Source organism: Rhizopus delemar, genomic scaffold (assembly GCF_000149305.1).
Source record: "Rhizopus delemar RA 99-880 supercont3.2 genomic scaffold, whole genome shotgun sequence".
NCBI lineage: Eukaryota > Fungi > Mucoromycota > Mucoromycetes > Mucorales > Rhizopodaceae > Rhizopus > Rhizopus delemar.
This window is the reverse complement of record NW_027137828.1, coordinates 2,845,058-2,863,984: the sequence shown is the minus strand read 5'-3', so window position 1 is coordinate 2,863,984 and position 18,927 is coordinate 2,845,058. Positions and strand designations below refer to the sequence as shown.

Below are 18,927 nucleotides of genomic sequence, written 5' to 3'. Positions count from 1 at the left end.
TGTGCACTGTCAGCGCTTTCTTTTTTTTTTTTTTTTCTAAATTCTTGCTAAAAGCAAATGAAGAAGTCCAATACCCAGGATTCAATCAAAATGAAATATAATACTTCTCTTCTAAAGAGATGTACAAACCACTTGGCCAAACACCAGATTGGTAAATAAATAACTTTAAAAGACTTTATAAGCACATCTCAACATAAAAATAGAGATTCCACTGAAAACGATCTTGGTGATCCTTGCAGGCTATATCCTTGGTTTACCTGGTTTTCAACACTTTGTATTGATTAGTAATGAAAGAAAAGATGGAAGATATGAAAAGAGTCTGTGGGATTTTACTTTTCTCTTTTTTTATATTTGCGTCTTTACTGCTCTTCGTGCAGCTTTCATGGATTATGTGTTGATTCCATTAGCTAAACGAACCAAAGTCTCGGTCAAAAAGTATCAGCGATTTGCTGAACAGTCTTGGTCATTCTTTTACTATACATCTTCATTCTCTTTTGGTATTGTAAGTAAACTGTAACTAAAAGTGGTTGTTGGCTAACAGTATAAACTGTAGTATGTGATGCGTAATGAACCTTGGTGGTTTGATTCTACTTATTTTTGGCGCGACTATCCAGTGATGGATTATAGCAAATCATTCAAGTATTATTATCTTGTTCAATTTGCATTCTGGCTTCAGCAAATTTTTGTACTACAAATTGAAGCACCTCGCAAGGATTATAAAGAATTAGTGATGCATCACATCAATACTTTGTTGCTAATCAGCTTGAGTTATGGTTGTAACTTTACAAGAGTAGGAAATGCTGTCTTTGTCTGCATGGATTTACCTGATGCTTTCTTGGCTGTAAGTCTAGAATATGATTGCATACAAAAATATTAATCGTAGTTTGACAGCTCGCGAAATCTTTAAATTATCTTTGTCCTGGTATAATTTGTAACATAGCCTTTGTTTTCATGCTCGTCTCATGGATGTACACTCGTGTATACTTGTATGGCTGTATCATTTGGTCCACCTTGACTGAACCAGAACTTTACGTGCCTCAATTCAAATTAGACCCTCTCACCGGTCAGTGGTTTCCTCATTTTGTAAAGTACATCATTGCTGGACTGATGATCGGGTTGTACTTGCTCATCTTGTTTTGGACGGCCATGATCTTTAAAGTACTTTACAAGATATTGACTGAACCTAATGCAAGTGACGTTCGTTCGGATGATGAAGAAGAACCTGAAAATACATTGATGGAGAAGATTGAAGGGTAAATCATACGTAAATGATTGTAAAATGTCCGTACTGAGCATCTTGTCTATAGTGATCATTCTACACCCAAGTTAGAAAATAAAAAGCTTGAATAATTACGATAATAATGTACAACAACCACAATAATAATAGTAATAATAATAGATTCCCTTTCTCTTTTTCTTAATTCTCCTATCTTCTTTGTTGTATTCATGATCAAAATAATAAACTAATAACATTTCTCGGTAATTATCGTGTCATTCTTTATAATTATCCGAATCACACTCTTTGAAAAGCATGAGTAGTCTACTTGTAGAAGACTAAAGTAGATTTATTACTACTTTTTTGATTACATTCTTATTCTTTCTCTCTTCCCACCCCCTTCCCTCCCTTTACTGCTCTCATTCGTTGTTCATTTTTGTCATAATATTAACCATCGAAACATCAGCCCTTCTCATGGTCCTTTTGTTAACAAAAAAAAACCGCTCTGGTTCAGGACAAATATAAAATAAAAATATAAAAACATATTCTCCGTAATCCTTTCATTTCCCTCACTTTTTCATACTCTTTACTGAAATAGATTCTAATGCTTGCTCGCAAAAGACTTCCTTTATTTTTCATTGCTTTTTTGATGCTGATCGTCGTGGTCAATGCTGCATCCCCCAACCGAAAAAAGCACAGGCACGACGAGGACGAAGATGATTACGAAGATGATAACAATGATAACGAAGAGCCCAAGGAGGAAACACCGGAAGAGACCAAGCCAGCTGATCAGAGTGGTGACTTGGATTATACGACGCCAAAGAACGAGCATTGGTTAGAGGATGTGGATCTGAGCTCGATCGTGGGTCAAGTACGTCCGGTAGGTTCTGGTACTTGTCATGATGCCAAATGTGATGGCACTGATAACGATAAATGCTTCGAGACCTGTGGTAACACAGCCTCGGCCGAAGACATCTATGGCTGTCCGGACGAACGTACGTGGTCCTTGACGTTTGATGACGGGCCTAGTGAATTCACCCATGAGCTACTTGATATTCTGGACGATTTGAATATCAAGGCTACCTTTTGTGTGATGGGTGCCCATGTCAAGAAATATCCCGAGATTGTCAAACGTGCTTATGAAGCCGGTCATCAAATCGCCTCCCATACTTACTCTCATCCTCATCTCATGAGTCTCACCAATGAAGAAATTGTCTATGAAGTGCGCGCGACAGAGGAAGAGATTGAAAATGCGATTGGTATCAAGCCCAAGTACATTCGTCCCCCTTATGGTGAAGCAGACGACCGCGTCAAATCGATCTTGAAGCAAATGGGCTATAAGGTGCTCATGTGGAATGTCGATCCAACTGATTATGATGTGTACACGATGAAAGATGGTTCTGATCGTATTCAGAAAGTTTTCGATCAAGTTATTCATGAAAAGGACAGTAATCTTAACATACACGAAGACCATGGTTTCATTAGTTTACAGCACGGTAAGAGGAAAGAAAAGACATGATGTATAAAATATAAACTCGCTTTTTTAATGTCTTTATAGATCTTTATCAAGTCTCTATTCGTCAAGTTCCTAAAATCGTTCGAGCTCTTCAACATGCCAATTATACCATGACTACCGCTGCTTCATGTGTTGGAGATGAAGAGCCTCATATGCGTCTCGCTGTCAATCCTCGTATAAGCGAAAATGCCCTTGGTATCTCTATGCAAGCTGTAGAAACAGGAAAAAAAGTGGAAAACCAGGCATCCGATAAGCAATCTGCCAATAAAACGGTCTTAAAGAAGCAAAAGAGCAATGCTGTCAATGCTAAAGCTATCAACTATTCTGCAGTCTTGGTCGCCTTAATCGTCTTTACATACAATCTTATTTAAAAAATATACAATCAGACTTTATAGTCCTATCTTTTTTTTTCTAGATATTTTTTCTCTTTAAAAATAAGTGGATTCAATAAACGGTATGTTTTCTTTCGCTTGAAATCTAGGTTGTGATTTTTTTTTTTCTTGTCCCTTCCAATTGACCATGTCATCCCTTTTTTTCCCATCTGGGAAATAAATGACGGGCAAAAGGTATTTTAAAGGGGGAGGGTAGGAAATAGTTTTGTGCATAGACTAAATAGTTCACAAGATTTATTAGAATATTAAAAATTAAAAAAAAAATTGGGATATTTTTTTTTTTGCTTTAAAAGTTGTACAAAATGATATTAAAAAGACACAAGGAATAGAAATACACGCCTATACACAGACACGCATGTGTAATTTATTAGGCCATCATGAATACTAGCGTGGCAAGTGTGGCAGATAAAGTGATGATCGTGGCGGGTTTAAAAGGGGCAATACCACTAACAGATTGAGCTGAGGCTTCTTCATTCTCACTTAAGGCTATATTGGACGTCTTGGAGGAACCAGTAGAGGGATCTTTAGAGGAACCAGTAGAAGAATCATTGGAGGAACCAGTAGAGGAATCGTTAGAGGAATCCTTGGAGGAAGTTTCAGGCGAAGGGCTTAAAGCAGCAGGTTTGGTGGTGGTGGCAAATTCGGAAATCGTTGTGGTCTTGGGTGGTTCAGTAGCAGCTGTAGTAGGTACAACTTCTTTGGTGATAGTAGTAGTAGTAATAGTGGTGGTAGTAGGAGTAACCTCTTGAGTAGTAGTAGTAGTAGTAGTAGTAGTTGTTGTTGTTGTAGTAGAAGGAGTGGCATGCGTGGTAGTCGTAGTCTTGTGCTTTTTGGTCGTAGTCGTGGTCTTGTGTTCTTTAGTAGTGGTAGCCGTAGACGTACTTGAGCCAGAGTTAGCATCACCATCGTTAGGATAACCATCTTCAACACCGCCGTAAGGGCCAGTGTAATCACCAGGAATGATATGGAAACATCCCTTTTCAGAGATACCACGATTACATGTTCTATCATCGTTCTATTAAAAAAATGAGATTGAATGAAAAATATTGCATATTTTTGGCAACTTACACAGCAACGCATACAGTAGGTCTTAGTGACAGGTTCAATCAAGTTCACATAGTATTTCCAACCAGCACAAGAAGATCCTTTGGGAGCCTTGACATCGAATTGTCCACCGTCATCTGTGGCATTCAACTTTTGTTTGGATGGATCCATTTGGCCGGTCACTTGGACATACTTGTCAGTAGCTAAATAATGAGCGGATTTGATGAAATCACTGTTCAATTTGCCAGCTTTTGTTGCCTTGGGCGTGTTGCCGAGACAAAAGGCTTGACCTTCCCATTCGGTATCAGCAATGTTTCGATTCTTGGAATTGGCAGGTGGTAAAAAGACACAAAAGTTGTTGGCGTCAACTACTTGTGCAATCATACCATAAGCATTGACAAAGGATGAAAGGAAAGAGGCGGATGCAATGAGTGCTAAAGTTTTGACCATGAGCGTATTAAGGAATGGAAAGAATTAAGTAAAATTAAAAAAAAGCGTTTATCGAAACGAAAAAATTATAAAAAAGAAAAAAGAGAGAGAGAAAAGTATTTAAATAGATGGAGCCCTAAAGGGAGTTATAATTGGATAAATAGAGAATAATAAGCAGAAAATGGGTTGCTTTGAATCAGAAAACTAACCTTATCAAGAAAATTGTTGTACACCTTTTTTTTTACATTGTTTGACAAGAGATTAATCGGTGACACATTCGTTTCTTTATTTCTCAGAGAGCACAGACAAACGTTAGCTCTGTTTCAAAAAATGAATAATAAACCTATTTTTATAAATTAAGCATGCATTTTATAAGCTACCTACTCTTTATAATGCAAACTAAAGAGAATCCGATAACGAGGAAACGACACAAAGTCAGCTAGTTTCCAAGGCACATGAAGCTATTTCTTTTCTATTGTTCAGAAACTAAATCCTGTATAACCTTAGTGGTTTTATTTTTAGCTGCTGGGCTCCTTTGCTTCTTCCTTTTAAAGTGTTGTATCTCCTGTAGCCTTTTTTTTTTAAACTTTTCGCACACATCCTTTTTTATTCTCCTTCCCTACAATGTCCCTTTTCATTTGTATTTTGTTTTTATGGATTGATCTGTAAGGTCCATTGTTGAGCACTTTACTGTCTTTTATGGAATTACATAAAATTGTTTACTGTAAGGTTTATTGGCGTACTTTAAAAACGCGTTTATGCCAATTAACATCTTTTTTAATGGCACACTTGAAAAAATATAGTACTTCAACTTTCAATTAGTCATTTTACTAAAAAAAATTGGCCGGATTTTTAAATTTCAGTTAGTCATATTTCCGAAATTCAATTAGTCGTTTTCCTAAGGTCAAATTGGTTATTTTTAAATTTCTTTCATACAGTGCACACAGTACCAAAGGTTGAGTGATGAAGATATTAAAGAAAAAGAAAAAAATAAAAACTCGAACGTGTGTACCCCTCTAGTCCAACTGAAGGTGCTTTTATGTAGTCTTTTTCTCTCTCTCTCTTTTACTTTAATACTATATTCATTACAAACATAGTCATGTTAGGATCTTTTTCCTGATAAACGCTGTTGCTGCATGGTTAAGACTTTGTAGCATGCAAGTACGGTTGACTATGAGCAGTTCCCTTGCACTTTATGCTTTCCCTAGAGTAGGACGCAGTTAATGGATTGTCTCATCATTAGCCGGCTTTTAAGGCTTTCTAATGTCTCTGAGAGCTGCTAATCGGAATTGTTGTAGTAAATGTGAAATAAGCAGAGTATAAGGCCAAAATTGTACGGTGGGACACTTTTATGCACGCAATGGTAACAATCTCTGTGGACTTGATGCATTCCCTAAGGCAGGATGCAACTATTGGGCAAGGGTTGACTCTTGTGTTTGTATGATTCTAATTTATTAGATGCAAGAGGTGCCCAAAGAGACTGTTTACTTTATAAGATACTTAAAATAGCCACATAGAATGTAAACACGAAAAGAGTAAGTTATTGATAATCTTTATGTCATGACTATGGCCTTTACTGTCTCTTTTTTTTTTTTTTTTTTTTTTTTTTCAACAGTATCTGCAGGAAAGCGTATACAATATGAAGCAGCCCTGTACATATAAATTTTTATGTATATACCAAATCTCTTCCAAGATAGCTTTCGATTCGATCTTTGATTAAGACTGTGCCTGATGTTGGTCAGCACAACAATTAGCATTGATTTCAGCTACTGCTTTTTTTTTTTTAAAAAAAAAAAAAGGATAAATGAAAAGGCTGTTGAAGACTGACTCTCTAGACTCAAGCTTTTGACGAGTAAAGTAAAAAGCATAACTACAAGAACGCCATTGGTATCAGAGTCTGTTTGGAAGCATTTTGGTTAGATTAGATATTACTACGCTTTAAAAATGCTTTCAAGAAAGTCATATAAGTCTCCTTCTTCATCAACATCAGATCTTGGTTTTAACTTGAACGCCTTCTTAAATTCATTCAAGTTGCCCTAGAGATTGATTATTCAGAAAGGTTAAAAAATGACTGGTTTCTACCGTTCATAATACCTACACTGTCAATAATACCGTAAATATATTCAGCGATAAAATCTGGAAGTTCGTAGGTGGTGTCAACATGGACTTACAAAAAGCGATGTTAAAGTCTAATGTCCAAGTTGGGCTTTGGCAACACACCCTGCCCATATCTCACAACACCGTGAAACTCGGTGCTATCAAATTAATAAGGTTAGTTTTAGTATTTTGACTAATTATCTGCTTTTGGCGACTTCTTTTACTGACCTGTATGGATGGAATCTTTCAACGTTTTCTTTGTTACTGAGAAACTCACTCCAGCCTTCCCAGAGATTAAGGGCCTATAGGAAGATGTCAATATGTCTTGAGATGCAATAGGTAGCATTTTACATTTACACTAGTATCCGTCCACGATAATTAAAGAGTGTGTCACCAGTATATATTCCCACTTTTGCATTTAGATCGCCACAAACTATTGTAGATGTTGTATTGGGGAATTCTAAAGGTAATTGTTGTAGAATATTGGAAATCTCTGTATGCGACAAAGAAGGAGGACGATATAGACAGTGAACTAGTATCTTAGATATAATGAATGATAATGTATACTTCGCTAATAGCGGGTTTTTGTGTGGGATGTGATGAACAGCAGAGCTAGTAAGTGGGTTGATTAGTAGGGCAATTCCAGGACTACCTCAATGTTTGAATGATTGAATAAGTTGACCATATGTATGAAATTTTTTTCATAATGTAAGGTATTTGTTCGGTGGAAGTAGCCATGATTCAGTAATTAATAAAACAGAAAATGATTCATCTAATTTAAGGATTGGCTAAATAGCTTGTTTTGGCAGGCTAGTAGCATTGAATATTGAGATTGAGACTGTATTCATTATAATTGTGAGATATTGTCATCGAGCTCTGAGATGTTCATATCTACGTCTTGATCGACGTAGAAGACATCCGTTGGTTTAGGTCCAGTAATTGTAAATGTTCAATAAAAGTTTGTTTGTCGATCCAGCCTTGATTGTAAAAATAGCGCGCTACTGCAGTTTTAACTGGAACACAAATATAGTTAATAGCTCGCTTCCTACGATCATAGTGATGCATAAAAGCTAGAGTGTTAGGCTCTTCTTTAGTGCTCTGTTCATATTTAGGATCCATAAGGATAGATCCGTCACATGGGTTCAAGTCCTCATTCATATTCACTATGAATTTTTGGAGATGTGCTTTAAGTTCAGGTGCATAGTCATTATGGATTAGGAGGTCAACGATATTTCTTGAGGGGTAATTAATGTACAAAATCCTGCTGTTATTGATGTCCAGTCTACGAAGACGATTTCATAATTATCCGATGGGAACTCGGGCTTTGGTAGGAATATGTATATACTGGAAGCCTTGGTTTTTAGACGGAGGTTGTAAAAAGCGAGCGGCATTTTCCTGTCGTTGAATACGACATTGTTGGCATTTTTCAAGCATTGATTGTTTAATACTGTTGAGGTAGGTTGTGTATTTCCAAGGAGGAGGTGACTGGGTAGCCAACGATAAAGAGGGAAACTGAGCATCGTTGGTCTCAATTGTTGGTTGGCTCAGATTCTGAGTATGTTGGTCGCGAAGCATATCTATTTCAGTACGTACTTAAGTTCAGCTTGCATTTGCTTGAATTTGGCACACAGTCGTTCAATAGTTGCTTGAAGGCTAGCAATATCAATTGCTGTTGGTGTAGAAATAGACATAACTTCTGGGTTATCATCTTGAGGCTTTTGATTTTTCATCATAGTGTCAAGATATAGGGGTTGAGATAGCATTATTGTAGTTGATGCCAGTTCGTAAATCTCAGCCATAGTTGGTGCGCTGTATATTTAACACAGGAATTGCAAATAAAACGCGGTTGAGAAGAGTCACCAGTCGTGGCTTCATTGCGGTAAAAAGTTAGTTTCTTTACAGTTGGTGCATACAAGTTGTCGACGCTGAGAATTAAACTGTGCAATTAAGGTTTGTATTTGTTCACTAGAAAGAATAGGATTTGAAGCCTTACGGCCTCTATTGACAGGAGCCATAGTAGTGGTTTCTGTATTATGTTTGTTTGTCGTTGTGTTTACTTTTATTGTCAATGCTGTTTATTTGTATTAAAGTATTATCGCTTTCCAAATAAGGCAAAGTTCTATATAAAGTGATAGAAAGCGGAAAAATAGCCAAAACACTTTAATTACACTATTTTTAAGAATGCATGTCGCACTGATTTGTTGCTTTTGTATATTGAATGAATTATAAAATTTGTAAAGATACGACATTACTTTTTGAAAACAGTGTATTGTTTCCAAAACAGCAATCGTGTCCTAGACATTCACTATCCCGACCGTCATCTTGTTGCCCTCCTCCTCCATAACGACTATGAAGCTGAAGTCCGCTCTCAATTAGGAAAATTTGAAATCCCCATACATGATGATTACGATCCTATGGATCCAAACAACCTTCGAAACCCTTACTATGACGACTTCGATCAAGATGAAAAGGAGTGTGCCGCGTGGAGCGTCTTCACTCAACGCTTAATTCGTGCTATCCGTCGCCTCAAAGGCCCTGTTCAGCGCGCTGTTCCTCGCTTTTTCGTTGACAAAGGCATTATAGCTAGCGTTGTACTTAATGAGCTCTTTCCAGTCAAACAGACTTGAGTTCTACTTTTATTTTATGATATGACTTCCTTTCTTGTGGTCCATTTCCAAACAGTGATTTATTCACAAGTTACTTCTTACTCCCCCTCTGTCCTTTTCTTTTTTTGCCCTTGCTCCCATAAGGGATTTTTTAGCTTCTTTCACGTCTCATTTGATCTGGCTTGGGCAATTATGGTGTCCTGAGACACCGCGTGCTCATTTAAGTCATTAAATAAAAGTATTATTTAAACGTATTGTTTCCAAATGAGGAAATCTGTAATTTAGACTTGTCAAACCTATTCTAAAACACTTTGATCTATTTAAAATACACATTTCTGCAGAAAGAAAGAAAAAAATCTGGTTATTTATAAAATGAAAAATACAGAATTTTGACAAAACAATAAAAAATAAAAGTAAAAACCATCAATTACAATACACATAATTTATATGTCACTTTATTTTTTTTATAATTGACAATGATATTAATGGGTAAAAGAAGGTAGTCAAACAATAATTTTCCAGCAGTAAAATTAGGTTGTTTTTGAAGGATGAGTGTATGCGTGTGGAAGAGTGGGTTATTTTACAAGTCACAAATGGAGATCTGACTCTTAACAAGGGTTCTACATCTCAGTCCCGAAGATCACACGTCAAAAAACAGTGAGCAATTTTTATCTCATCTTGCGTTTCACATCTTTTTCATTCTTTTTTTTTTTCTTTTCATCTTTCTTTTATAGCTCATTATGGCTCTTTTAAATAGGTAGGTTCATGTTTTCTGGTGGATGATATAAATGCTCATAATTTGTTAGTGATTGTCCTGATCTTAAGCTTATTGCTCGTGGTAAAGTACGTGATTTGTATGATGTTGATGAAAAGTCTCTTTTGTTCGTGGCCACTGATCGTATCAGTGCCTTTGATGTGATTATGAAAAATGTAAGGAAAATAAAATAAAAGTACTCTCAAGCTAACAAAACCAATAGACTATTCCTGGTAAGGGTAAGATCTTGACAGAAATCTCCTTGTTCTGGTTTGATCTTTTAAAGGATGTCTTGCCTAATCATCTGATTACCGCCAACTTTGATGAAATGCCCGAGCATATTCAAAAATACCGTCAACAACTTGAAGGACGTTCAATTTTGGTTAAAAAGATGAAAGTTTTACCCATCGAAGCTATCGTTCGTGGATACATTACTGGATCTGGATTGTCTGAATACAAAAAGAAGGGAACCATCTGTGATATTCCTCTTCCAGAAGGTTTAGTTGATAGTCAAAAACTTCCTGAAGTTCTTTTTACACCTAGCACAAAAGCTGAAATCGGTGACCACGGTATGAGTATTAGACGAAAAAAAAAAAAAAAAGAGAATGCTGACTTGTGTTTTTTAATTGGATTAGATGAAAACATTCACCCTTCAAAGATGATTGATATTTTGGGAGATAAAGCACTTGCTGATAAAGTGGCCCAATCGGCCATTGAACTTTACACAAAGGCCAGCGAATATGCAGCAAAGAAAGGAATTATTATCGCAGATACAAAATTTGAATTTGGTTTAGATGAAAATAACCAATTGGTCTTGGTTGATGAAGTGTTGACACCAGGTATAGTTATAAAGGGAAATGTATATACACATAACTAACCTATATTAAACAACAGATTCATCTCGTTTCTGGCCAGCTAATAAATATCAAGCAGGTCGTACACAAGACAGTTTTGACAAGCAATTTTTGCGTAACTATCTTGAATCTATTCAATTTGACAAGAAGACAAGTATTGAGCTCCCTGAAGATGTTATCCAAAATACCCTAGAAAAATACAAAGAAGCTTTCTTCCTCTTGACAGGAAAGCATGTCTCTCTGTAAAAAAAAAAGTTTTAAAATTTAGAATAAAGACAATTGTGTAGTTTGTAAAAAGAAATAATTTATGCACCAAGAACACATTATAATCAGTTAAGGGCATGTATTTTTATATCATTTGTCTTAGTTTGCTATAAAGCAATATATAAATGAATGCATATTCTCAGACCATCAAAAGATGTTAGCCAACTTTGAAAGCATGTAATCTTCTTTTACTTTCAGTGCAATTATTAAAAGTTAGTAAGAATGATCCAAATCGAACAATGGTATAAAATCAAGTCATAAATAACCAGCAAATCAAAACAAAATACTATCTCAGTAACAAGTTACTGGTAAGAAAATGCGTTGTTTGCATTCAATCCAATAACAGGAGTGTATTTTAAATGAAGATAAAATAACACGATATTATTACTTACGTTTGAATTCACACAAATTTTTAAATTGAAAAGCTTGTATTAACTTGTTAAATGAAAAATTCTGTAGTCATACTTTGAACTGGACTTATACTTTAAAAAGAAATGCAGTTATTTCTTCTATTTTTTGTAATAGTTTAAAACCAAAAGATAATCGGTTCCAACTCAATGCAAGAAATATGAAGTACATGAAGGGTAAGAACGACCATGATTGGAAAGAATACAAGAGAGAAAATAGCAATCCGTCAGAACAAACCTTGCTTCCACATGTCAATAAGCTGTCTGAAAGTTTGTCGACTTGTACAATTCATATAAATCATTGTTTGATTGCTCTCTAAAAAAAGGACAAAATACATTCACAAGACTTTTATCAATTCTAATGAATATTATTTGATGGTACAAACGATACAATCTAATTTGGCATTCTTGTTCATGAACACATCTGAATTTCATTGCATGATCAAATGCTGAGGATACCAAAGCAAATGACTTTATGGATAAAAATTTATAGAAGTTTGCGATCAAAAGCACACTTATGTATCACGCTGTGCAAGTGAACAATTTTTAAAGGAAAGGTCAAGGATGATAAAAAAAAATCTGTATAACTGGACACAATTTCCATTAAATACGAGAGCTTAACCTAACCAGCAACGAAAATAGAAATTGTAACTACAAACTTAAGAGAGCATAGCAATGCTATCAATTGTACATATTCATCAGTGGGTGTAGCCTTGATCCATAAATAACCGCATAACAATTCCTTATGCATTCTTCACCCTGGTTGACTCGGGTAACATACTAAAGCAGTCTGAAAGGTGTTTAATACACCTTTATTAATGTCAGTGGCTAGGTTTATAATACAAGAATTACAGTTGATTTCTTGGAACAAGAATCAGGCTGTCTAGAAAAGATAATGATTAATCGATGAAAACATATTGGATAAGCCTCTTGCTTCTTTGTGAATCTTTGACGGATGAGATATATGTAGTATGGAATGGCTTATTGTATACTTGTTTGCAAAAAGCTATATCAATTATGTAAATTTATAGTAAAAGCAAGCCATAGAGTGATCAAAGTAATTGACATAAGCCTTCAAAACAAATAGCATATCTCTTCATACTTGTATTATATTAGCCGTTTTTCGAGCAAACTTATTCAATAAAAACTGTATCAAATCCTCTTGATCGAAATATATAAAATTCAAATAGTGGCCATTTTGGTTAAAAAGTTACTTTGTTTTATTGGTGATGAAAAGATCTATGTTCCAGTCAAGAACGAATTACTTGCTCTTCAGTTGCGGCATTTAAATTAATCGGACTGCGGTCTCCTTTTTTAAAAATTAAAAATAAAAAACTTTTTTTCTGTTTCTTTATCTTTTTTTTGCTTGTTATCATACAGCGTCTAGTTTTCTTTTATCCATTCTCTTTTTCTTTTTAAAAGAAATAATATCCTTTTCCTATTTACTACTTCCTAAAAAAAACTAGATGATGGTTTCTGCAGCCAACGAACAAGCGGTTCTTGTGAACGACCTTTTGAGCAAGATCAACACTGCTCCTACATCTGAAGAAGTTGAACAAGCAGCTCAAGATCTAGCAAAAACTGTACAAGAAAAGGGATTTATTATGATCAAACAATACAAAATTTTGGATCAACTTTTAGCTTCTGTTAAAAACAAAAAGTCTGGATTAGAAAGAGAGGGAGGTTTGATAGGTTTCAATGCTATGGAAGAAGTTTTGCGACATGAAATTGAACCTTTGATGATACAACACTTGGCTACCTTCCTTGATCTTTATGCTGATAAGGGTGGTGTTGTTCAAGAGGCAGCCCAGACTGCTTCTCGTACTTTGGTGGATATGATCCCACCTGAAGCCACCAAGGTTCTCTTGCCTGCTCTTTTAGAAGGTATGGGACACAACAGCTCGAGCTCGAAAAAGTGGCAAACAAAGATTGGTGCACTCAAGCTGCTTGAACGTTTTACTGAAAGAGCCCCTGATCAAATCGGTGAATGTTTGCCAGAGATCATCCCTGCTGTTTCCGATTGTTTGTCTGATACCAAAAAGGAAGTTGCAGCTGCAGCTGAGAAGGCCATGATGAAGGTTTGCTCAGTTGGTGGTAACCCTGATATTCACCGTCATCTCAAGGATCTCGTGCTTTGTATGGGCAATCCTACACGTGTACCTCAAACTATCGAAAAATTGGCTCAAACTACCTTTGTTGCCGAAGTGAACGGTCCCACGTTGGCCATCATGGTTCCTCTCTTGACTCGTGCTTTAAATGAGCGATCAACAACTCTCTTGCGTCAAACGGTTGTGATCACTGACAATCTGTGTAAACTTGTGCGTGACCCTCGTACGGCTGCTCAATTTTTGCCTCAGTTATATCCTGGTATTGAACGTCAAGCAGACACTGCAGCTTTCCCTGAAATTCGTGTTTTGGCTAACAAAGCTAAAGACACTTTGATTGCTGCTGGTGGTCATAATGAAAAGACTGACAATATATCTACTTTTGTCACTGTGGAAGAGGCTACTACGGCTGTCAAGACTGCTGCTACAAAGGTCCAAGGTTTCCTTGATTCCTTCTTTGCTCCTTATCTATCATATGTAGGCACCATTGCTGCTGATTTTGCTCGTCAAGAAATGTTTATCAAGGAAAACTGGCTCAAGATCTTTACTCCTTACCTCAAGGCCTTTTTGATGAAGAGCGATATTCCTACTGTAGTTGATAGTGTTTACGACCAAGTACACAAACTTTTCAAGGAACGCAACAAGGATGCTGATGACAGTGCAATTGATGAACAAGAGGGTGAAGAAATTTGTCATGTTGACGATTTCTCTTTAGCTTACGGTACCCGTCTCTTGCTTAACCACACCAGACTCAAGTTACATCGTGGTCAGCGTTATGGTTTGTGTGGTGAAAATGGTGCTGGTAAGAGTACATTGATGAAAGCTATCCACAACGGCAAAGTTGAGGGTTTCCCTTCTCAAGATGAAGTACGCACTGCCTTGGTCGATTACAACTCTCAAGCTGCCGATACTTCCCTCAAAGTAGTGGACTATGTTGCTGCAGATGAGCTTTTGAAGAATATCCCTCGTGAAACTATTGAAAAATCCCTTCGCGATGTTGGTTTCGATGATGCTCGTTTGGACATCTCTGTCTCTGGTCTTTCTGGTGGTTGGAAGATGAAATTAGAGTTAGCTCGTGCTATTCTTTCCAAGGCAGATATCCTTTTACTTGATGAACCTACCAATCACTTGGATGTAGACAATATCAAATGGTTAGAGGACTACTTAAATGCTCAAAGTCAAGTAACCTGTTTAATTGTTTCTCACGATTCTGGATTTTTGGATAACGTCTGTACCAAGATTCTCCACTACAATAACAAGAAGCTTCGTTTGTATCACGGCAACTTGTCCGCTTTTGTAGATGTTTATCCTGCTGCTCGTACTTACTATACCTTGGATGCTTCTACTGTTGAATTTACGTTCCCCAAGCCTTCTGTTTTGCAAGGTGTTCGATCCAACACAAAGGCTATTCTGAAGATGACTGATTGTACTTTTACCTATCCTGGTAACAAGCAACCCTCTTTGTACAATGCCTCTGCTTCTCTCTCGCTCTCTTCTCGTGTAGCTGTTGTAGGCCCTAACGGTGCTGGTAAATCAACAATGATCAAGCTCTTGACTGGTGAAACCATTCCTCAAACAGGTACTGTTTGGCGTCACCCTGCTCTCCGTATTGGTTATGTCGCCCAACATGCTTTCCATCACTTGAACCAGCATCTTGAAAAGACCCCCACTGATTATCTCCAGTGGCGTTACTCAACCGGTGAAGACAAGGAAGTAGCTGAGAAAGAAACACGTGCGTGGAGCCAGGATGAGATTGCTCAAATGGAAAAGCCAATTACTGTTGATGGCGAACAACGACTGATCGAAGCTCTCTTGGGCCGTACCAAATTCAAAAAGACATTCCAATATGAGATCAAATGGAAGAACAAGCTTCACAAATTCAATACCTGGATTTCTCGTGAAAAGTTGCTCGAACTTGGTTTCCAAAAGTTGGTTCAACAATTTGATGACAAGGAAGCTTCTCGTGAAGGTTTACTTTACCGTGAGTTGAGTATGCCTACCATTCGTCAACACTTTGCTGATATTGGACTTGATCCTGATATTGCTCAATATACCAAGATGAGTGCCCTTTCTGGTGGTCAAAAGGTCAAGGTCGTCATTGCTGCTGCTATGTGGAATAACTGTCATATGTTGGTTTTGGATGAACCTACTAACTTTTTGGATCGTGAAGCTCTTGGTGGTTTGGCAACAGCTATCAAGAAGTGGGAAGGTGCTGTAGTCATGATTTCTCACTCTAATGAGTTTGTAAGTGCCTTATGTCCTGAAAGCTGGAAGTTAATTGGCGGTAAACTTTACAAAGAAGGCCAGTCAGCTGTTGATGATGAAAGCAAGATTGATGAAGCTAAAGTGAAGGCCAAACTCTCAAAGAAAAAGAAGAAGACACGTAATGAATTAAAGGCACAAGAAGAACGTCGTCGTGCTCGTCATCTTAAATGGATCATTGAAGGAGGTGTAAAAGAACCCGATACAGAAAGCGATTAGAGAAAAAAAAAACTCATTTGCATATTTATTTTTTCAGTCTTTTTATTATTGCATTTATACAGAACTTTTTTGTAATAAAATCTTTATTGTTCTTTACTTTTGTGATTCCTGTAAAGTGAAATTGAAAAATATCAATAATGGGGTCATTTAATAGATGGTTTTGATAATATTAATAAACCATGAGCGTAAATTGAACGCTATTAGCTCAGTAGCTCATATGTAAGATGAACGTCTCAAGGATTTACAGCAGAAAGCTATAGGAAACAATAAATTTCACTAATCTTCGGATCATTTCTGTAATAAAAACTCCGGTTTGTACTTTTTCTCTCTTTTTTTTCATGTTGAGTCTTACGAGACATATATTATTGTGGATATGGATTGTTTGTGCATTTTTGATACTTGCACTTATGCTGGACTCTTCACTTTTAAATAAGCTATACACACACCCTTTACAACGAAAAGATGTGCATAGTTGCGAAATGACTTACATTTACCCAAACTATTATCGAGTTCAGCCTCAACCTAATTCAAGATTGTCTAAAAAATATACACTATACCTTTACCGTGAAGGCTATGTTGACTCTGAACAAGTAAAAAAAATAAAAACAAAAGAAAAAAAAAAGAATTATTTTTTTTAATAAAAAATCACAGTTGGTTGGAGTCCCTGCATTATTTATACCAGGACAAGCAGGAAGTTATAAACAAGTACGATCCATAGCCTCTGAGACTTCAAAAGAATCTTATTTAAAAAAGGCTTCAAAATCAATGCAAGACATTGATTGGTTTACTCGTAAATCGCTGACTTCTTAGGCTTACGCATTTTATTTATCACTTTTATTGTAGTCGATTTAAATGAAGAACTGACTGCGTTTGCTGGTCAGCATATATTAGATCAAGCGACTTACTGTAACGCTGCTATTGAAACCATTTTAGATCTTTACAAAGGTAAAGTCAATTCAGTCATTATCGTTGGTCATTCTATGGGCGGCATTGTCGCCAGAACAATTTTGATGCAACCAAATTATATTCCCAATAGCATCAACACCATCGTCACTCTCGCAACACCCCACCTTAATCCACCTATTTTGCTTGATCCTGTTCTGGATCAAGTGTACCATGATCTATCCAGATACTGGCAGCCATCTCAGTTTGAAGCAGGTGCCCTTCAAGAGGTCACTCTAGTCTCAATTGCAGGTGGTTCGCTGGATACGATTGTTCACTCTGACAGTATTGGTTTGCAATATATCGTGCCTGATTCACATGGATTCGCAACTTACTCGACAGCGATACCTTTCGTTTGGACTGGTTCTGATCACATGGCCATTTTATGGTGTAACCAGCTTGTCAAAAGACTAGCAACGACTTTAGTTGACGTTAGTGGTTCTTTTAAAAATGTGAGTGAGCGTATGGATATCTTTAGACGATATTTGTTGGAAGAACAGTTGGATTCTTTTAAAAATCAAGAATGTAAGTGAATGAAAAAACTTGTAGAAATCGTTTTCATGTAATCATAAATAGTTAACATATCAAAAAATGTCCAGATATTAAATTTATCTAATCAAAAAGGTTATCGCTTGTCATCTACAATGAACGAGCCACGCCTTTCACTTATTCAAAACACCCGGAATTTTCATTTTCTGACAGATATCCCAAAAGAATATGATGATCAATGGCAATTAGTTACTTGTGAAAAGAGTGGACTAGATCAGTGGATGTGTAAAACAATTCGTCCAACAATCACTTTACTTCCTTCAGCTTCAGCTGAGAGTTTGGTTGGATCAATTCCTTATAGATCTATCAATGTAAGACTTGACCAGCCTGTAAGCTACATTGGTCTTATGGAAAAAGGGGAGGTGGTTATTCCTAACCATCCATTCGTTATCATCTACAATGGCTCGACGACTGTACACAAATCAACCATTTGGGGTATATAGAACAGGAAAAAATGCTTATGCTTCTTATTCACTTTAATTCTATAAAGATATTGTGCGCCATAAAGGAGAAATGTTGACTGTTAAAGGATACTACTCAAAACATATCTTTCCACAACTTTATCATTCACTTTTTGCTTATGATCTTCACGTTGTTCAATCGACTCCAAAAGCTCATACAATCTTTGAACCTATGATGAAACAAACGATTCATGGAAAGGAGGCAAAATTCTATCGAAATCTAAAAGAGAATGTGTCAGACAAAATCATGTTTCATCAAACACCAGGAGACGAGGGATTGGCATTTAGCTTTTATACGGATAATCAACCATTAGGGCTTTTGATTCGTGTGGATTGGTATGCTACATTAGGTCGTTGTATGCTTCGCTATGGGTCTATTTTGACGAATTATTTGTATGTTTGCGCTTCGCTGATTCTATTCACTCAGTCCTGTACTTATGTAGTCACTTTAAGAAGTAAGAAAAACAAAAAAGGAAAACGATAGCAGACACTAATAGAAATCCTTTCCTTCTTTTATAGAAGAATTCGTTTCTTACAAAGAAGCCATTATAGATTGCATGAGTACTACTTTCATGCAAGTTATCCTTTTTCTGCTTTTGCTAAGCGCATGTCAATACTACATAACGAGCAATCAATTCATCACAGAACCTTCGTTTCTGTACAGGCTAATGACAAAAGACTTGCTTTTTGGTAGTGATGAGCCTATGCTTATCTTAATGAGTCCATTCTTGTTTATATTAGCCGTCGGCCTTATGGGAATTATTTGGCTTGCTGTGACATTTATTGTCATTGTTATGAGTATACTTTTTA

At 36.5% G+C, this 18,927-nt stretch overlaps 9 protein-coding genes across 9 annotated transcripts; 7 read left to right on the top strand and 2 right to left on the bottom strand.

Annotated features, from left to right (window-relative positions):
* Positions 1–57: 57 nt before the first annotated feature.
* Positions 58–1,350, top strand: RO3G_03354 (uncharacterized protein; the record flags this gene model as incomplete). Its single annotated transcript, XM_067657945.1, has 5 exons — positions 58–151; positions 204–502; positions 554–841; positions 892–1,253; positions 1,308–1,350. 5 exons carry the CDS (start codon positions 58–60, stop codon positions 1,348–1,350), a joined length of 1,086 nt encoding a protein of 361 aa, XP_067514046.1.
* A 470-nt stretch (positions 1,351–1,820) lies between these two features.
* RO3G_03353 (uncharacterized protein) lies at positions 1,821–3,103 on the top strand (the record flags this gene model as incomplete). The annotated part of the gene is made up of 2 exons (XM_067657944.1): positions 1,821–2,712; positions 2,775–3,103. 2 exons carry the CDS (start codon positions 1,821–1,823, stop codon positions 3,101–3,103), a joined length of 1,221 nt encoding a protein of 406 aa, XP_067514045.1.
* A 388-nt stretch (positions 3,104–3,491) lies between these two features.
* On the bottom strand, positions 3,492–4,618 carry RO3G_03352 (uncharacterized protein; the record flags this gene model as incomplete). Its single annotated transcript, XM_067657943.1, has 2 exons — positions 3,492–4,139; positions 4,193–4,618. The coding sequence occupies 2 exons, from the start codon at positions 4,616–4,618 to the stop codon at positions 3,492–3,494; spliced, it is 1,074 nt and encodes a 357-aa protein (XP_067514044.1).
* A 2,140-nt stretch (positions 4,619–6,758) lies between these two features.
* RO3G_03351 (uncharacterized protein) lies at positions 6,759–7,524 on the top strand (the record flags this gene model as incomplete). The annotated part of the gene is made up of 4 exons (XM_067657942.1): positions 6,759–6,868; positions 7,117–7,160; positions 7,273–7,309; positions 7,491–7,524. The coding sequence occupies 4 exons, from the start codon at positions 6,759–6,761 to the stop codon at positions 7,522–7,524; spliced, it is 225 nt and encodes a 74-aa protein (XP_067514043.1).
* A 747-nt stretch (positions 7,525–8,271) lies between these two features.
* RO3G_03350 (uncharacterized protein) lies at positions 8,272–8,493 on the bottom strand (the record flags this gene model as incomplete). The annotated part of the gene is made up of 1 exon (XM_067657941.1): positions 8,272–8,493. The coding sequence occupies one exon, from the start codon at positions 8,491–8,493 to the stop codon at positions 8,272–8,274; it is 222 nt and encodes a 73-aa protein (XP_067514042.1).
* Positions 8,494–8,875: 382 nt separating this feature from the next.
* Positions 8,876–9,321, top strand: RO3G_03349 (uncharacterized protein; the record flags this gene model as incomplete). The annotated part of the gene is made up of 2 exons (XM_067657940.1): positions 8,876–8,903; positions 8,960–9,321. The coding sequence occupies 2 exons, from the start codon at positions 8,876–8,878 to the stop codon at positions 9,319–9,321; spliced, it is 390 nt and encodes a 129-aa protein (XP_067514041.1).
* Positions 9,322–10,040: 719 nt separating this feature from the next.
* RO3G_03348 (phosphoribosylaminoimidazole-succinocarboxamide synthase) lies at positions 10,041–11,154 on the top strand (the record flags this gene model as incomplete). Its single annotated transcript, XM_067657939.1, has 5 exons — positions 10,041–10,057; positions 10,107–10,230; positions 10,278–10,623; positions 10,690–10,893; positions 10,949–11,154. 5 exons carry the CDS (start codon positions 10,041–10,043, stop codon positions 11,152–11,154), a joined length of 897 nt encoding a protein of 298 aa, XP_067514040.1.
* A 1,891-nt stretch (positions 11,155–13,045) lies between these two features.
* Positions 13,046–16,165, top strand: RO3G_03347 (uncharacterized protein; the record flags this gene model as incomplete). The annotated part of the gene is made up of 1 exon (XM_067657938.1): positions 13,046–16,165. One exon carries the CDS (start codon positions 13,046–13,048, stop codon positions 16,163–16,165), a length of 3,120 nt encoding a protein of 1,039 aa, XP_067514039.1.
* A 479-nt stretch (positions 16,166–16,644) lies between these two features.
* Positions 16,645–18,099, top strand: RO3G_03346 (uncharacterized protein; the record flags this gene model as incomplete). Its single annotated transcript, XM_067657937.1, has 4 exons — positions 16,645–16,755; positions 16,817–16,955; positions 17,009–17,632; positions 17,810–18,099. The coding sequence occupies 4 exons, from the start codon at positions 16,645–16,647 to the stop codon at positions 18,097–18,099; spliced, it is 1,164 nt and encodes a 387-aa protein (XP_067514038.1).
* Between the last annotated feature and the right edge of the window lie 828 nt (positions 18,100–18,927).